The sequence below is a fragment of the Entelurus aequoreus genome, linkage group LG22, assembly GCF_033978785.1.
Source record: "Entelurus aequoreus isolate RoL-2023_Sb linkage group LG22, RoL_Eaeq_v1.1, whole genome shotgun sequence".
Classification (NCBI taxonomy): Eukaryota; Metazoa; Chordata; class Actinopteri; order Syngnathiformes; family Syngnathidae; genus Entelurus; species Entelurus aequoreus.
Window position 1 is genome coordinate 43,013,813 of NC_084752.1, and position 17,102 is coordinate 43,030,914.

General features: G+C 36.3%; 1 protein-coding gene across 1 annotated transcript in view; it reads right to left on the reverse strand.

Annotated features, from left to right (window-relative positions):
- The window catches only part of LOC133639440 (lipopolysaccharide-responsive and beige-like anchor protein), a 231,290-nt gene that overhangs the window by 53,670 nt on the left and 160,518 nt on the right, over positions 1-17,102 (reverse strand). Inside the window, exons 7-8 of the mRNA XM_062032729.1 lie at positions 14,829-14,894; positions 2,984-3,139 (exon numbers count right to left, since the gene is read on the reverse strand). Of these exons, the coding sequence (XP_061888713.1) occupies positions 2,984-3,139; positions 14,829-14,894 (222 nt within the window). The remainder of the gene's footprint in view (positions 1-2,983; positions 3,140-14,828; positions 14,895-17,102) is intronic.

A 17,102-nucleotide genomic window follows, 5' to 3' on the forward strand; every position in this document is an offset into this window, starting at 1 on the left:
GGACATTGGGACTTTTGGTATTAGTGTTCCTGAAAAAAAAAGGGACCCAAACACATACGGTACAGCAGATTTTTACACATATATATATTTTTTTACACACATACACATTGGCCCCCCCCCCCAGACAAATTGTTTCTCTCAATGTGGCCCCCGAGTCAAAATATTTGCCCAGCTCTGTACTAATGCATACTGAAAAGTCAAAGTATGCGGGGGCCATTTGGAATTTTTATTTTGTAAAAAAAAATAACACACAAAAAGTAGATTATTAGTTATCAGTATCAAAATGTCAGTTTTTCTCATGACATTATTCTTTTTGCTTTTTTATTTATTTATTTAATTTAATTTTTTATTTATTTATTTATTTATTTATTTTGCTCCCAATTTTTCTTTTTTATTTTCAGTCAGTAAACTTGTCAGCATAATTTGAAAAAAAAATGCGCCTCACAAAATTTAAATGCAAAAAATGAAGTTACATAAATTCAGTGTAAAACAAAAAAAAAAAGCCTCCATAGTAGGAATTTGCCAGACGTGGGTCTTGAGTTTGGAAGTGACGAATATTTCTGCACTGATATTTTTTTTAATATTATTTTTTTTATACACTGATTTAAAAACACACAAAATTTTTCTCACAAATTAATTTTTTTATGAAATTGTCAGCAGAATTTTTTTAACCCGGTATTTCTATACACTTAATTGTCTTATTTACACACTGAATTTTTAAACACACAAACTTTGCCCACAATTTTAACTTTTATTTATATTCAATGAAATTGTCAGCATAATTTGATGTAAAAAAAGAAAATCAGTTCACAAAATTAAAATGCGAAAAAATGTAGATACATAATTTCAGTGTAAAAAAAAAAAAAAATCGTAATAGTCACAAACCGACAAACGTGGGTCTTGAGTTTTGAAGCAACAAATATTTATGCACTGAATTGTTTTACACTGAATTTTAACGAAGTTAATTTTTAAACACACACTTTTTTCTCACAAATTTGTATTTAATGTAATCGTCAGCAAAAAATGTTTTACCCGGAAATTCTATACACTGATTTTTTTTTTACACTGAATTTTAACAAAGTGAATTTTTTTATTTTTTTTATTTAATTCTTTATTTTTATTTGTTTTTTATTAAATCAACATAAAAAAACACAAGATACACTTTTACTGATTTTTACATTTTGTATTTACCTGCGTAATAATTCATAGTACACATTGTCACCTATACCACAAAGCTGACACTAAGCTTTGTCCTTAAATGTATGTATGTTTAGCATTTTGGATTTTTATTTTGTAAAAAAAAAAAAAACACACAAAAAAAAGGACATTAATAATACTTTATTTAAAGATCAAATTTAGTGTGAGGTTTGTGTTTTAAGTGAAAGTATATTATTAGTTATTACATTACAAAATGTCAGCTTTTTCTCATGACTATGTCTTTTTGCTCTTTTATTGATTTTTACGGTTTGTATTTGCATGTGTAATAATAATAATTAGTACACATTGTCACCTATACCAGTGGTCCCCAACCTTTTTGTAGCTGCGGGCCGGTCAACGCTTGAAAATGTGTCCCACGGACCTGGGGGGCGGGGGGGTGGAGGGTAAAATAAAAAAAATAAAAAATAATAATAATTTTTTTTTTTTTTTTTAATTAAAAAATACAATCATGTGTGCTTACGGACTGTATCCCTGCAGACTGTATTGATCCATATTCATATATAATGTATATATTGTGTTTTTTATGTTGATTTAATTAAAAAAAAATAAAAAAATTTTTTTTTTTTTTTTTTTTAATTTCTTGTGTGGCCCGGTACCAATCGGTCCGCAGACCGGTACCGGGCCACGGCCCGGTGGTTGGGGACCACTGACCTATACCACAAAGCTGTGACCTTAAATGTATGTATGTTTAGCATTTTTTGCAAAATTTTAATGCAAAATGGTGACATTTGTCATATAAAATTCTGACTTTTCTGACAATATTGCCCATTTTTTTGTTGTTCTTGTAAAACAGTGACATTTTTTGAGTAAAATGATGACTTTTGTCATCATTTTGCTAACTAAAATGTCCAATTATTATTATAATGTTGCCAGAATTTTAAAGTTTTCTTATAAAATTGTGACTTTTGTCGAGTAAAGTTATGACTCTTTTCATAAAATTGCCAAAATGTTAAGCTTTTATTGTAAATTTGTGACTGTTATTGAGTAGAATGTTATCATAACATCGCACAAATGTTAATTTTTTCCGACGTTTTGTAATGTAATAAAATCAAAACATATCAACATACTCAGACTTTTTATTATGCGGTCCTTGTTGGAAGAAGTTGCAACGCCTCTGTATCATTAACATATTTTTTATAACATTTTTGTATGCTTGCCCTCTTCACTTATGACTTCAAAAGCAAGTTTATTATCCATCAATTTGTATGTAAATAATGGAGATCCATAGGGAATTGTGTGAGGCGATTACATATTATATTGAATAAATATTCACTGTAACACGCGGTTCTCTGAGAGCAGCCAGAACTGCAATGTGGCCCTCAATGAAAACCAATTGGACACCCTTGTTCTATATGTCGTGTAGACCAACAGCAGCAGTGATCACCTTCTATTCCCTGCACCCTGAGGATGGCGCTAGAGTAAAGGCCATAAGGGAGCCTCTCCTTCATGCTGGGTACGTCCCTCAGGGCATGATTGGGTTCAGCACATTTCATGGTCATCAAGCTCCAATTTGCCTGGTGAGCCATCTTGTGTTCACAGCTGACTTTCGGGTATTAGGGTTAATGTGGAAATGCAATAAGGGTGCATGTTGTAGAGAAGAACAGAGACACCAGCCCATGCAGACCTCCTGGGGAATTAATGGCCTTACCATGCACATTTCCACCAGCCCTGGTCTTCAGTCTGCAGTCTTTTATAAAGCGCTAAATCCACGGGGATGTGACCTACAGTTGACTTTGAGCCGATAGCGATGTCATACTTCTCTCACCTGTGTCTGTGGAGTAGATCCTGAAGCTCTTGTCCCAGAATCCGCACAGCAGGATGAAGCGGTTGTCAGCCGTCACCACGAAACACTGCGAGCTGATCTGGATGCTCTGGTCCAGGAGGTCCGAAATCTGCCGCCGGTGACTCCCTACGTTGCTGGCTGGGGGGGGGGGGGGGGGGAGACACACAGATACATATCATTTATAAAAGGTAGAAGACGCTCATTTTTATTAAACATTGTGTGTTTTGTTTGAATAGAATAGAATATAAAGTACTTTATTGATCCCTGGGGGAAATTCAGCACCACAGTTCACTCACAATAGACAATAAATACTATACAGCATTATTCACATGTGAATAATATAAATACAGTCTATTATACAGCATTATTCACATGTGAATAATATAAATACAGTCTATTATACAGCATTATTCACATGTGAATAATATAAATACAGTCTATTATACAGCCTTATTCACAAGTGAATAACATAAACACAGTCTATTATACAGCATTATTCACATGTGAATAATATAAATACAGTCTATTATACAGCATTATTCACATGTGAGTAATATAAATACAGTCTATTATACAGCATTATTCACATGTGAATAATATAAAAACACTATTATACAGCATTATTCACATGTGAATAATATAAATAGTCTATTATACCGCATTATTCACATGTGAATACCATAAACACAGTCTATTATACAGCATTATTCACATGTGAATAACATAAACACAGTCTGTTATACAGCATTATTCACATGTGAATAATATAAATACAGTCTATTGTACAGCATTATTCACACGTGAATAATATAAATACAGTCTATTATACAGCATTATTCACATGTGAATAACAAACACAGTCTATTATACAGCATTATTCACATGTGAATAACATAAACACAGTCTATTATACAGCATTATTCACATGTGAATAATATAAATACAGTCTATTATACAGCATTATTCACATGTGAGTAATATAAATACAGTCTATTATACAGCATTATTCACATGTGAATAATATAAAAACACTATTATACAGCATTATTCACATGTGAATAATATAAATAGTCTATTATACAGCATTATTCACATGTGAATACCATAAACACAGTCTATTATACAGCATTATTCACATGTGAATAACATAAACACAGTCTGTTATACAGCATTATTCACATGTGAATAATATAAATACAGTCTATTATACAGCATTATTCACATGTGAATAATATAAAAACACTATTATACAGCATTATTCACATGTGAATAATATAAATAGTCTATTATACAGCATTATTCACATGTGAATACCATAAACACAGTCTATTATACAGCATTATTCACATGTGAATAACATAAACACAGTCTGTTATACAGCATTATTCACATGTGAATAATATAAATACAGTCTATTATACAGCATTATTCACATGTGAATAATATAAATACAGTCTATTATACAGCATTATTCACATGTGAATAATATAAATACAGTCTATTATACAGCATTATTCACATGTGAGTAATATAAATACAGTCTATTATACAGCATTATTCACATGTGAATAATATAAAAACACTATTATACAGCATTATTCACATGTGAATAATATAAATAGTCTATTATATAGCATTATTCACATGTGAATACCATAAACAGTCTATTATACAGCATTATTCACATGTGAATAACATAAACACAGTCTGTTATACAGCATTATTCACATGTGAATAATATAAATACAGTCTATTATACAGCATTATTCACATGTGAATAATATAAATACAGTCTATTATACAGCATTATTCACATGTGAATAATATAAATATATTATGCATATATGCTACATTTAAGTACAGTCAAGAAGGAACATATGCATTATACAGTCTGATGGCTAAAACGCCTGATTGAACAATGGTCTTTTGTGTCATTTGACATAACAAATGTACACATTTGAAGGTGTTGATGGCTTCCATGTTTTTCAAACATGGGCTTGTCAGTCCCCTAAAGATGTCTACCACATTTGGTAGTGTTTTGGCTGAACTCCCTCGAGTTACTGGGGTTCACATCCGAATCGCGATTCTTATTCATCCCAATTCTAAACTGAGCCATCATTTTCAAAAAATCGATTAAAAAAATTTATTTATTTTTTTTCCAGAAGATACATTTTTAGGCCATCTCTATGCAACCAAGTAAAACATTGTGAGAATCAGGTTTGTATTGAGAAACGTCTTGAATCGAGAATCGATTTGGATCTAATCGTTAGTAACAACCCTACAAGTCACAATAATACGAGCGGCGCTTCACTTTACGTGGTGAAAATCGCAACATTACTTAGAGGAAGTTTGGGTGAGTGCCGCTTGAGCGATCGTTTGCTTGAGCCTGCGGACTTGACGAAGCTGCAACCGGACGTGACGTCACGTGCAACAAATTTATCGGAATATGGCACTGTTCGATTTTACGTAAATTGATACCCGTTATTACCAACAAAATTCGGTCGGTGTGTATAATAGTACCGAATTCGGCACACATCCATACCTAGGGCTCCAAAGGGCTAATAACCATGTGGTATATAAACGTGCAACAAATTTATCGGAATATGGCACTGATCGATTTTACGTGAATCGATACTTGTTATTACCAACAAAATTCGGTCGGTGTGTATAATAGTACCAAATTCGGCACACATCCATACCTAGAGCTCCAAAGGGCTAATAACCATGTGGTATATAAAAGTGCAAAAAATTTATCGGAATATGGCACTGTTCGATTTTACGTGAATCGATACCCGTTATTACCAACAAAATTCGGTCGGCGTGTATAATAGTACCGAATTCGGCACACATCCCTACCTAGAGCTCCAAAGGGCTAATAACCATGTGGTATATAAAAGTGCAAAAAATGTATCGGAATATGGCACTGTTCGATTTTACGTGAATCGATACCCGTTATTACCAACAAAATTCGGTCGGTGTGTATAATAGTACCGTATTTGGCACACATCCCTACTCAGGGCTCCAAAGGGCTAATAACCATGTGGCGTATAAACGTGCAACAAATTTATCGGAATATGGCACTGTTCGATTTTACGTGAATCGATACCCGTTATTACCAACAAAATTCGGTCGGCGGGTATAATAGTACCGAATTCGGCACACATCCCTACCTAGGGCTCCAAACGGCTAATAACCATGTGGTATATAAACGTGCAACAAATTTATCGGAATATGGCACTGTTCGATTTTACGTAAATTGATACCCGTTATTACCAACAAAATTCGGTCGGTGTGTATAATAGTACCGAATTCGGCACACATCCATACCTAGGGCTCCAAAAGGCTAATAACCATGTGGTATATAAACGTGCAACAAATTTATCGGAATATGGCACTGTTCGATTTTACGTGAATCGATACCCGTTATTACCATTACCAACAAAATTCGGTCGTGTGTATAATAGTACCGAATTCGGCACACATCCATACCTAGGGCTCCAAAGGGCTAATAACCATGTGGTATATAAACGTGCAACAAATTTATCGGAATATGGCACTGTTCGATTTTACGTGAATCGATACCCGTTATTACCAACAAAATTCGGTCGGTGGGTATAATAGTACCGAATTCGGCACACATCCATACCTAGGGCTCCAATGGGTTAATAAACATGTGGTATATAAACGTGCAACAAATTTATCGGAATATGGCACTGTTCGATTTTACGTGAATCGATACCCATTATTACCAACAAAATTCGGTCGGTGTGTATAGTAGTACCGAATTCGGCACACATCCCTACCTAGAGCTCCAAAGGGCTAATAACCATGTGGTATATAAAAGTGCAAACAATTTATCGGAATATGGCACTGTTCGATTTTACGTGAATCGATACCCGTTATTACCAACAAAATTTGGTCGGCGTGTATAATAGTACCGAATTCGGCACACGTCCCTACCTAGAGCTCCAAAGGGCTAATAACCATGTGGTATATAAAAGTGCAAAAAATGTATCGGAATATGGCACTGTTCGATTTTACGTGAATCGATACCCGTTATTACCAACAAAATTCGGTCTGTGTGTATAATAGTACCGTATTCGGCACACATCCCTACCCAGGGCTCCAAAGGGCTAATAACCATGTGGCGTATAAACGTGCAACAAATTTATCGGAATATGGCACTGTTCGATTTTACGTGAATCGATACCCGTTATTACCAACAAAATTCGGTCGGTGTGTATAATAGTACCGAATTCGGCACACATCCCTACCTAGGGCTCCCAAGGGCTAATAACCATGTGGTACATAAACGTGCAACAAATTTATCGGAATATGGCACTGTTCGATTTTACGTGAATCGATACCCGTTATTACCAACAAAATTCGGTCGGTGTGTATAATAGTACCGAATTCGGCACACATCCCTACCTAGAGCTCCAAAGGGCTAATAACCATGTGGTATATAAACGTGCAAAAAATTTATCGGAATATGGCACTGTTCGATTTTACGTAAATTGATACCCGTTATTACCAACAAAATTCGGTCGGTGTGTATAATAGTACCGTATTCGGCACACATCCCTACCCAGGGCTCCAAAGGGCTAATAACCATGTGGCATATAAACGTGCAACAAATTTATCGGAATATGGCACTGTTCGATTTTACGTGAATCGATACCCGTTATTACCAACAAAATTCGGTCGGTGTGTATAATAGTACCGAATTCGGCACACATCCCTACCTAGGGCTCCAATGGGTTAATAAACATGTGGTATATAAACGTGCAACAAATTTATCGGAATATGGCACTGTTCGATTTTACGTGAATCGATACCCGTTATTACCAACAAAATTCGGTTGGTGTGTATAATAGTACCGAATTCGGCACACATCCCTACCTAGAGCTCCAAAGGGCTAATAACCATGTGGTATATAAACGTGCAAAAAATTTATCGGAATATGGCACTGTTCGATTTTACGTGAATCGATACCCGTTATTACCAACAAAATTCGGTCTGTGTGTATAATAGTACCGAATTCGGCACACATCCCTACCTAGGGCTCCAAAGGGCTAATAACCATGTGGTACATACAAATACAAGCAACACAGTACGGGTGCATGTTTAGACAGATGTTCGCACTTTTGTTTACAGCAATACAGGAGGAGAAAATGCCTGACAATAAATCTACGAGGGTCACATTCCGACAATGTTTGATTGCATTACGTTGCCAAGACGATCTCAGAAACAACACATAAACCATCAAGAATGTTGTGTTTAGGACGGAGGCTTTACACGGACACTGTACACACCGTCTGCGGAAAAGCGACATTCTCTCATCCTTAAGTGCGATCTTTCCAATGATGTTCTGTCAAATTATCCGACTATTATGTCCGACGTCATGTTTCTCAGTGAGGAAGTCCAGTGCACCTGGAACAACACGTCTAATATTTGACACCAACGTTACCCTTGTGCAACACTCATCCTCCATTTGCACTCCTTTTGGAATTCGCACAGTGTAAATGTGGTGGTGATAAACACACACAAATCTTCTCACTGAACACACTCAAGGTTTGAACTCAAATGTGAGGTAGAAGTAGTAACTACTAATCTGCTGACCCGAGGAGAAAATGCCATCCAACTAAATAGAAACATCTCACACTCTAAAACAGATCAGTCAATCAATCAATGTTTACTTATATAGCCCTAAATCACCAGTGTCTCAAAGGGCTGCACAAGCCACAACGAGTCGGCAAAAGTCCCCAAAATGTTCAAAATACCTACCCGGGTTTGAGTGCCACAAGTCCCGCCACCGGCATTACATTTCTTGAAACTAGCAAACTTATACTAAAAACTAGTTTATTTTTCTTAATGGAAAGGAAGCAGTTAAGAATATATTTCTAACGTTATAACGTTAAGAATATATTTCTTGAACTTGTAAAAATGATGTTTGAATTTCCAGGATGAGTGGAATATGTTGAAGGTGGTTTGAATGGTGTGAATCAATTGAAAAATGTGGGAATTGTGAAAGTTTAAAAAAATTGTCAATTTTTAAATGGGGAAAATGTCCCTGAAAACTGGAATTTTTGGAAATCCGGGATTTTTGTTTAAATTGTTGAAGGAGAGCTCACAATTTTGAACAGGCTGAATATTTTGGAGTTGGAACGGTTTGAATCGGATATAAATGTGGGAATTGTGGAACTTTGAAAAATGTCCCGTTCATTTCAACGGGATTTTCATGGAAATTTGGGGATTTTGGGAAAAGTGGGAATTTTTTGGAAAATGTTAAAAGTCTTGATTGAATGTTCTGAATAATGGTTGGTGTTGGGATTTTTCAAATTGGTCGAGAAATATTGAAGTAGTAACATTTTTATTCGAGAAATGGAATGAAGGAATTCCAGGAATTCCGGGAAAACCAGCAATTTTTCCAGTTCAAAAAACGACTTAGTTTTTTGTCCTGATTAAGAGGAATGTTTGGACAGTGGAACGGTTGAAGTGGGTTGAAAAATGTGGAAGGAGTAGTCGACAGAAAAAAAGGTCAAAAAAGGGTTTAAAAAAAAGGAAATTCCTGGAATGTTTTTGAACTTGTAAAAATGGTATTTAAATTTCCAGGATGAGTGGAATATGTTGAAGGTGGAATGGTTTACATCAGTTGAAAAATGTGGGAATTGTGGAAGTTTAAAAAAATTGACAATTCATTTTGAATGGGGAAAATGTACCTGAAAACTGGGAATTTTTGGAAATCCGGGATTTTTGTTTAAATTGTTGAAGGAGAGCTCACAATTTTGAACAGGCTGAATATTTTGGAGTTGGAATGGTTTGAATCGGATAAAAAGGTGGGAATTGTGGAACTTTGAAAAATGTCCCATTCACTTCAATGGGATTTTCATGGAAATTTGGGAATTTTGGGAAAAGCAGGGATTTTCTGGAAAATGTTAAAAGACTTGAATGTTCTGAATAATGGTTGGTGTTGGACATTTTCAAATTGGTTGAGAAATATTGAAGTAGTAACATTTTTATTCGAGAAATGGTATTAAGGAATTCCAGGAATTCCGGGAAAACCAGGAATTTTTCCAGTTCAAAAAACAACTTAGTTTTTTGTCCTGATTAAGAGGAATGTTTGGACAGTGGAACGGTTGAAGTGGGCTGAAAAATGTGGAAGGAGTAGTCGACAGAAAAAAAGGTCAAAAAAGGGTTTGAAAAAAAGGAAATTCTGGGAATTCCTAGAATTTTTTTGAACTTGTAAAAATGATATTTGACTTTCCAGGATGAGTGGAATATGTTGAAGGTGGAATGGTTTGAATCGGTTGAAAAATGTGGGAATTGTGGAAGTTTAAAAAAATTGTCAATTCATTTGTAAATGGGGAAAATGTCCCTGAAAACTGGGAATTTTTGGAAATCCGAGATTTTTTAAAATTGTCTAAGGAGAACACACAATTTTGAACAGGCTGAATATTTTGGAGTTGGAACGGTTTGAATCGGATAAAAAGGTGGGAATTGTGGAACTTTGAAAAATGTCCCATTCATTTCAATGGGATTTTCATGGAAATTTGGGAATTTTGGGAAAAGCGGGAATTTTTTGGAAAATGTTAAAAGTCTTGATTGAATGTTCTGAATAATGGTTGGTGTTGGGATTTTTCAAATTGGTCGAGAAATATTGAAGTAGTAACATTTTTATTCGAGAAATGGTATTAAGGAATTCCAGGAATTCCGGGAAAACCGGGAATTTTTCCAGTTCAAAAAACAACTTAGTTTTTTGTCCTGATTAAGAGGAATGTTTGGACAGTGGAACGGTTGAAGTGGGTTGAAAATGTGGAAGGAGTAGTCGCCAGAAAAAAGTGTCATAAAAGGGTTTGAAAAAAATGAAATTCTGGGAATTCCTGGAATTTTTTTTGAACTTGTAAAAATGATATTTGAATTTCCAGGATGAGTGGAATATGTTGAAGGTGGAATGGTTTGAATCGGTTGAAAAATGTGGGAATTGTGGAAGTTTATAAAAAAATTGTCAATTTATTTGTAAATGGGGAAAATGTCCCTGAAAACTGGGAATTTTTGGAAATCAGAGATTTTTTTAATTGTCTAAGGAGAACACACAATTTTGAACAGGCTGAATATTTTGGAGTTGTAACGGTTTGAATCGGATAAAAATGTGGGAATTGTGGAACTTTGAAAAATGTCCCATTCATTTCAATGGGATTTTCATGGAAATTTGGGAATTTTGGGAAAAGCAGGAATTTTTTGGAAAATGTTAAAAGACTTGAATGTTCTGAATAATGGTTGGTGTTGGAATTTTTAAATTGGTCGAGAAATATTGAAGTAGTAACATTTTTATTCGAGAAATGGTATTAAGGAATTCCAGGAATTTCGGGAATTTTTCCAGTTCAAAAAACAACTTTGTTTTTTGTCCTGATTAAGAGGAATGTTTGGACAGTGGAACGGTTGAAGTGGGTTGAAAAATGTGGAAGGAGTAGTCGACAGAAAAAAGGGTCAAAAAAGGGTTTGAAAAAAAGGAAATTCTGGGAATTCCTAGAATTTTTTTGAACTTGTAAAAATGATATTTGACTTTCCAGGATGAGTGGAATATGTTGAAGGTGGAATGGTTTGAATCGGTTGAAAAATGTGGGAATTGTGGAAGTTTAAAAAAATTGTCAATTCATTTGTAAATGGGGAAAATGTCCCTGAAAACTGGGAATTTTTGGAAATCCGAGATTTTTTAAAATTGTCTAAGGAGAACACACAATTTTGAACAGGCTGAATATTTTGGAGTTGGAACGGTTTGAATCGGATAAAAAGGTGGGAATTGTGGAACTTTGAAAAATGTCCCATTCATTTCAATGGGATTTTCATGGAAATTTGGGAATTTTGGGAAAAGCGGGAATTTTTTGGAAAATGTTAAAAGTCTTGATTGAATGTTCTGAATAATGGTTGGTGTTGGGATTTTTCAAATTGGTCGAGAAATATTGAAGTAGTAACATTTTTATTCGAGAAATGGTATTAAGGAATTCCAGGAATTCCGGGAAAACCGGGAATTTTTCCAGTTCAAAAAACAACTTAGTTTTTTGTCCTGATTAAGAGGAATGTTTGGACAGTGGAACGGTTGAAGTGGGTTGAAAATGTGGAAGGAGTAGTCGCCAGAAAAAAGTGTCATAAAAGGGTTTGAAAAAAATGAAATTCTGGGAATTCCTGGAATTTTTTTTGAACTTGTAAAAATGATATTTGAATTTCCAGGATGAGTGGAATATGTTGAAGGTGGAATGGTTTGAATCGGTTGAAAAATGTGGGAATTGTGGAAGTTTATAAAAAAATTGTCAATTTATTTGTAAATGGGGAAAATGTCCCTGAAAACTGGGAATTTTTGGAAATCAGAGATTTTTTTAATTGTCTAAGGAGAACACACAATTTTGAACAGGCTGAATATTTTGGAGTTGTAACGGTTTGAATCGGATAAAAATGTGGGAATTGTGGAACTTTGAAAAATGTCCCATTCATTTCAATGGGATTTTCATGGAAATTTGGGAATTTTGGGAAAAGCAGGAATTTTTTGGAAAATGTTAAAAGACTTGAATGTTCTGAATAATGGTTGGTGTTGGAATTTTTAAATTGGTCGAGAAATATTGAAGTAGTAACATTTTTATTCGAGAAATGGTATTAAGGAATTCCAGGAATTTCGGGAATTTTTCCAGTTCAAAAAACAACTTTGTTTTTTGTCCTGATTAAGAGGAATGTTTGGACAGTGGAACGGTTGAAGTGGGTTGAAAAATGTGGAAGGAGTAGTCGACAGAAAAAAGGGTCAAAAAAGGGTTTGAAAAAAAGGAAATTCTGGGAATTCCTAGAATTTTTTTGAACTTGTAAAAATGATATTTGAATTTCCAGGATGAGTGGAATATGTTGAAGGTGGAATGGCTTGAGTCGGTTGGAAAATTTGGACATGGCGGAAGTTTGAAAAATGGCCAGTTCATTTTGAATGGGGAAAAAAATGTCCTGGAAAACCAGGAATTCTGGGAAATCTGGGAATTTGTCAAGGGAAAGCCCGCGATTCCCGAATGGGCTGAACAGTTTGAAGGTGGAAACGGTTTGAATCGGATGAAAAATGTGCAAGGTAAAGCGCAAAAATCTGGAGAAGAAGAAGAAAAACCCAGGGCCGGCCCGTGGCATAGGCCGTATAGGCAAATGCTAAGGGCGCCGTCCATCAGGGGGCGCCATGCCAGTGCCACAAATGATGGAGAAAAAAAAAAAAAGTTGGTACTATTATTTCTAAATACAAAAAATAATCCCACGTTAATTAAAATGCAAAGTAAAGCCTATTTAATAGAAATATTATTTGTTACAACATTACGGCCCCCCCTCCCCCCGCACGGTGCGCCCCCTCCCTACCCGTATCATGACTTTTTTTGGACGTCACCACATCAAAAAATCCACACAAGATGTCAAAACGGCCAAAACTGTCAGGTGCCCAGGGAAGAAAAAAGAGAAAAGAAGAGGAGGAGAAACGAGAAAAAGACAGAGGTAGCAGGTAGGTAACGTTAGCCTACATGAAATTATTTGTCTGTTACAGAATGTGATAGTAACCTGGCTTTTTAGCATTAAGCTAATGTTACATGATTCGGCAATTGCTAATCAATAAATAGCTAGTTCTGTTTTAACGTCGGGTTAATATTGTGGAGGGGGCTAAATTGTTATGGAAAATAATAAGGTAACGTTAGGTAATTACAGCACCTTACATTCCTCAGGGACATTTGTATTAGATCTTTTAAGCAGGTGTTTTTTGTTGACATTGTTATTGCCTTCTGGTTAGCTAATGTTTGCCCTGCAGGTAATAGTCACTTTTCCACCTCTTTATATATTAGGTATAGTTGTAAGCCTAGTTGTTAAAGTGCACATCATTAATGTTAATTAAGCAATATACCATGAGAGGGAATGCTGTTTTTTTAATTTGAGCACTGCTGTGATTCGGTTAAAGATAATCATAACATAACATTCTCATATAATATGTTAATTTGCTTTCTTTAAGTAAAAAAAAAGGTCAAAGACAAAGCTATTCGGTTTCTTTAGAGTATATACACTTCACTGCCGATGTGGGGGGGCGCCACCTAAAATCTCGCCTAGGGCGCCAGATTGGTTAGGGCCAGGCCTGGAAAAACCATATGTGTGTTTTACTTGCTTTGGAAAAGTCTTGAAAAGCCAAATTTTCTTGTTTTATTGGCAGATAATTTAGCTTAATTCAAGTAAAATACCCCTCATTTTTGTATTTTTTATTCTTGTTTTTGAACACTGACTTTTTGCAGTGCATATATAATAATCATTATCACCCGATCAACTCTTGCGGCTCAGCTCAGAACATTTTCCCTAACCTACTTTATATTTGACATCATCTCGGGCCCGGCCTGCTCCTCCTCATCATCAACAAGTCGCCAAGGATGAGAGGCGGCCATATTTGTCCTGACAGCCCGTCCGCCGCGCGTTCTCAATCACGCATTATTACCGCATTCATATTCATTCTCCCTGACACGCGTCCTCTCCCCGCGCTCGAATTAAAGCAAAGAGGATGCAGGGAAAAGAGGGAGGTGGATGGAGGATGGGGGTGGGTTTGGGGGGGGGGGGGGCGGGCGTTGATGATGAAATGCCGGGGCCGAGGCCACAGCTCATTGCATTCCAATTTGCATGCAAATGGTGGAGAGGCGGGGCCTTTATCGTGACAGCTCTACACTCACTCATACACAAATCTAGCTAAACACAAAAAAAAGTCATTTCATGTCGGTGTGATGATGCAACGAGTGTGTGTGTGTGTGTGTGTGTGTGTGTGTGTGTGTGTGGCGAAAAGTACCTATAAGAGGGTCGATCTCCACAGGAAGTTGGTACTGCTGGTCCTGCACGGCCGAGCTGGGATGACCTGACAGGTGAAGAGGAAGAAGACGGATTGGATGATTATTGTAATGATTCCGGGGGGTCTCGCCGGGTGGGATCCTGGATTACACTTCATTATAGCCACACACTGCAAAAAGTGAAATCTAAGTAAGATGAAATATGTCAAATAAGGGTGATATTTGCTTATTTTCCGTCTGATTAGATAATTCTTCTCACTAAGCAGATTTGATGTTCGAGTGTTTTACTTGTTTGAAGTGTTTTGCTCCTAAATGATGTCAGTAAGATATTACAGCTTGTTGCTGAGATTTGATGAGCTATATTGAGTAAAACATGCTTGAAACTAGAATATCAACTGTTGCAAAGCTGTGTCATCAACACTCACAAGTAGAAAACTACTTTTTTAAAGGCCTACTGAAATGATTTTTTTATTTATTTAAACGGGAATAGCAGATCCATTCTATGTGTCATACTTGATCATTTCGCGATATTGCCATATTTTTGCTGAAAGGATTTAGTAGAGAAAATCGACGATAATGTTCGCAACTTTTGCTCGCTGATAAAAAAAAGCCTTGCCTGTAGCGGAAGTAGCGTGACGTCACAGGAGCTAGTATTCCTCACAATTCCCCGTTGTTTACAATGGAGCGAGAGAGATTCGGAGCGACAAAGTGACGATTACCCCGTTAATTTGAGCGAGGATGAAAGATTCGTAGATGAGGAACGTTACAGTGAAGGACTAGAGAGGCAGTGATGGACGTATCTTTTTTCGCTCTGAGCGTAACTTAGGTACAAGCTGGCTCATTGGATTCCACACTCTCTCCTTTTTCTATTGTGGATCACGGATTTGTATCTTAAACCACCTGGGATACTATATCCTCTTGAAAATGAGAGTCGAGCACGCGAAATGGACATTTAAAGTGACTTTTATCTCCACGACAATACATCGGTGACACACTTAGCTACTGAGCTAACGTGATAGCATCGTTCTCAAATGCAGATAGAAACAAAATAAATAAACCCCTGACTGGAAGGATAGACAGAAGACCAACAATACTATTAAACCATGTACATGTAACTACACGGTTAAAAATTCTCAGCCTGGTAAGGCTTAACAATGCTGTTGCTAACGACGCTAAGGCTAATTTAGCAACTTAGCAACCGGACCTCACAGAACTATGATAAAAACATTAGCGCTCCACCTACGCCAGCCAGCCCTCATCTTCCCATCAACAGCCGTGCTCACCTGCGTTCCAGCGATCGACGGCGCGACGAAGGACTTCATCCGTGGGTTTGGCGGCAAGCATCGGCTAGGCGTCTGCTAAGTAAGTAGTCCTTGTTGTGTTGCTGTAAGTATTGTACTTAGCCGCTAATACACCGATCGATCCCACCTACAACGTTCTTCTTTGCAGCCTCCATTGTTCATTAAACAAATTGCAAAAGATTCACCAACACAGATGTCCAGAATACTGTGGAATTTTGTCGAAGAAAACAAGAGGTTTTTGTATCGGGTCCGATGGGGTCCAACCACTTCCGTGGATTTTGTGACGTCACGCGCATAAATCATATCCAAAGGAGTTTTTCAACCGGAAGTGTGGCGGGAATTTTAAAATGTCACTTTATAAGTTAACCCGGCCGAATTGGCATGTGTTGCAATGTTAAGATTTCATCATTGATATATAAACTATCAGACTGCGTGGTCGCTAGTAGTGGCTTTCAGTAGGCCTTTAAAGTCATCATTTCTTACTTCAAGCATGAACAAAAAAATCCTGATGCCGAGCGCATATCATGATGTCAAGATAATGGCACTAGCATTTACTTCATTTAAGAATATTTTTCAACATATTGAGCAAAAAGGTCTCTTTTTTTTTTCTACCAAGAAAAGTGCACTTGTTATTAGTGAGAATATACTTATTTTAAGGTATTTTTGGGTTCATTGAGGTTAGATGATTTTACTTGTTTTGGAAAGTCTTGACAAGCCCAATTTTCTTGTTCTATTGGCAGATAATTTTGCTTAGTTCAAATAAAATACTCCTCATTTTTGTAATTTTTTTTCTTGTTTTTGACCACTGACTTTTTGCAGTGTACATTCAGATAAACTCTTCAAAATTACAATTAAAAAAATGTTGGCCGGGCTGTATATATGCGCACTAATTGACTGAAAGAGCACGCACTTGGCGCGATGATGTCATGTTATCCATGGAAAAATGCATTTTTAGACAATATGATTTGCCTGAGC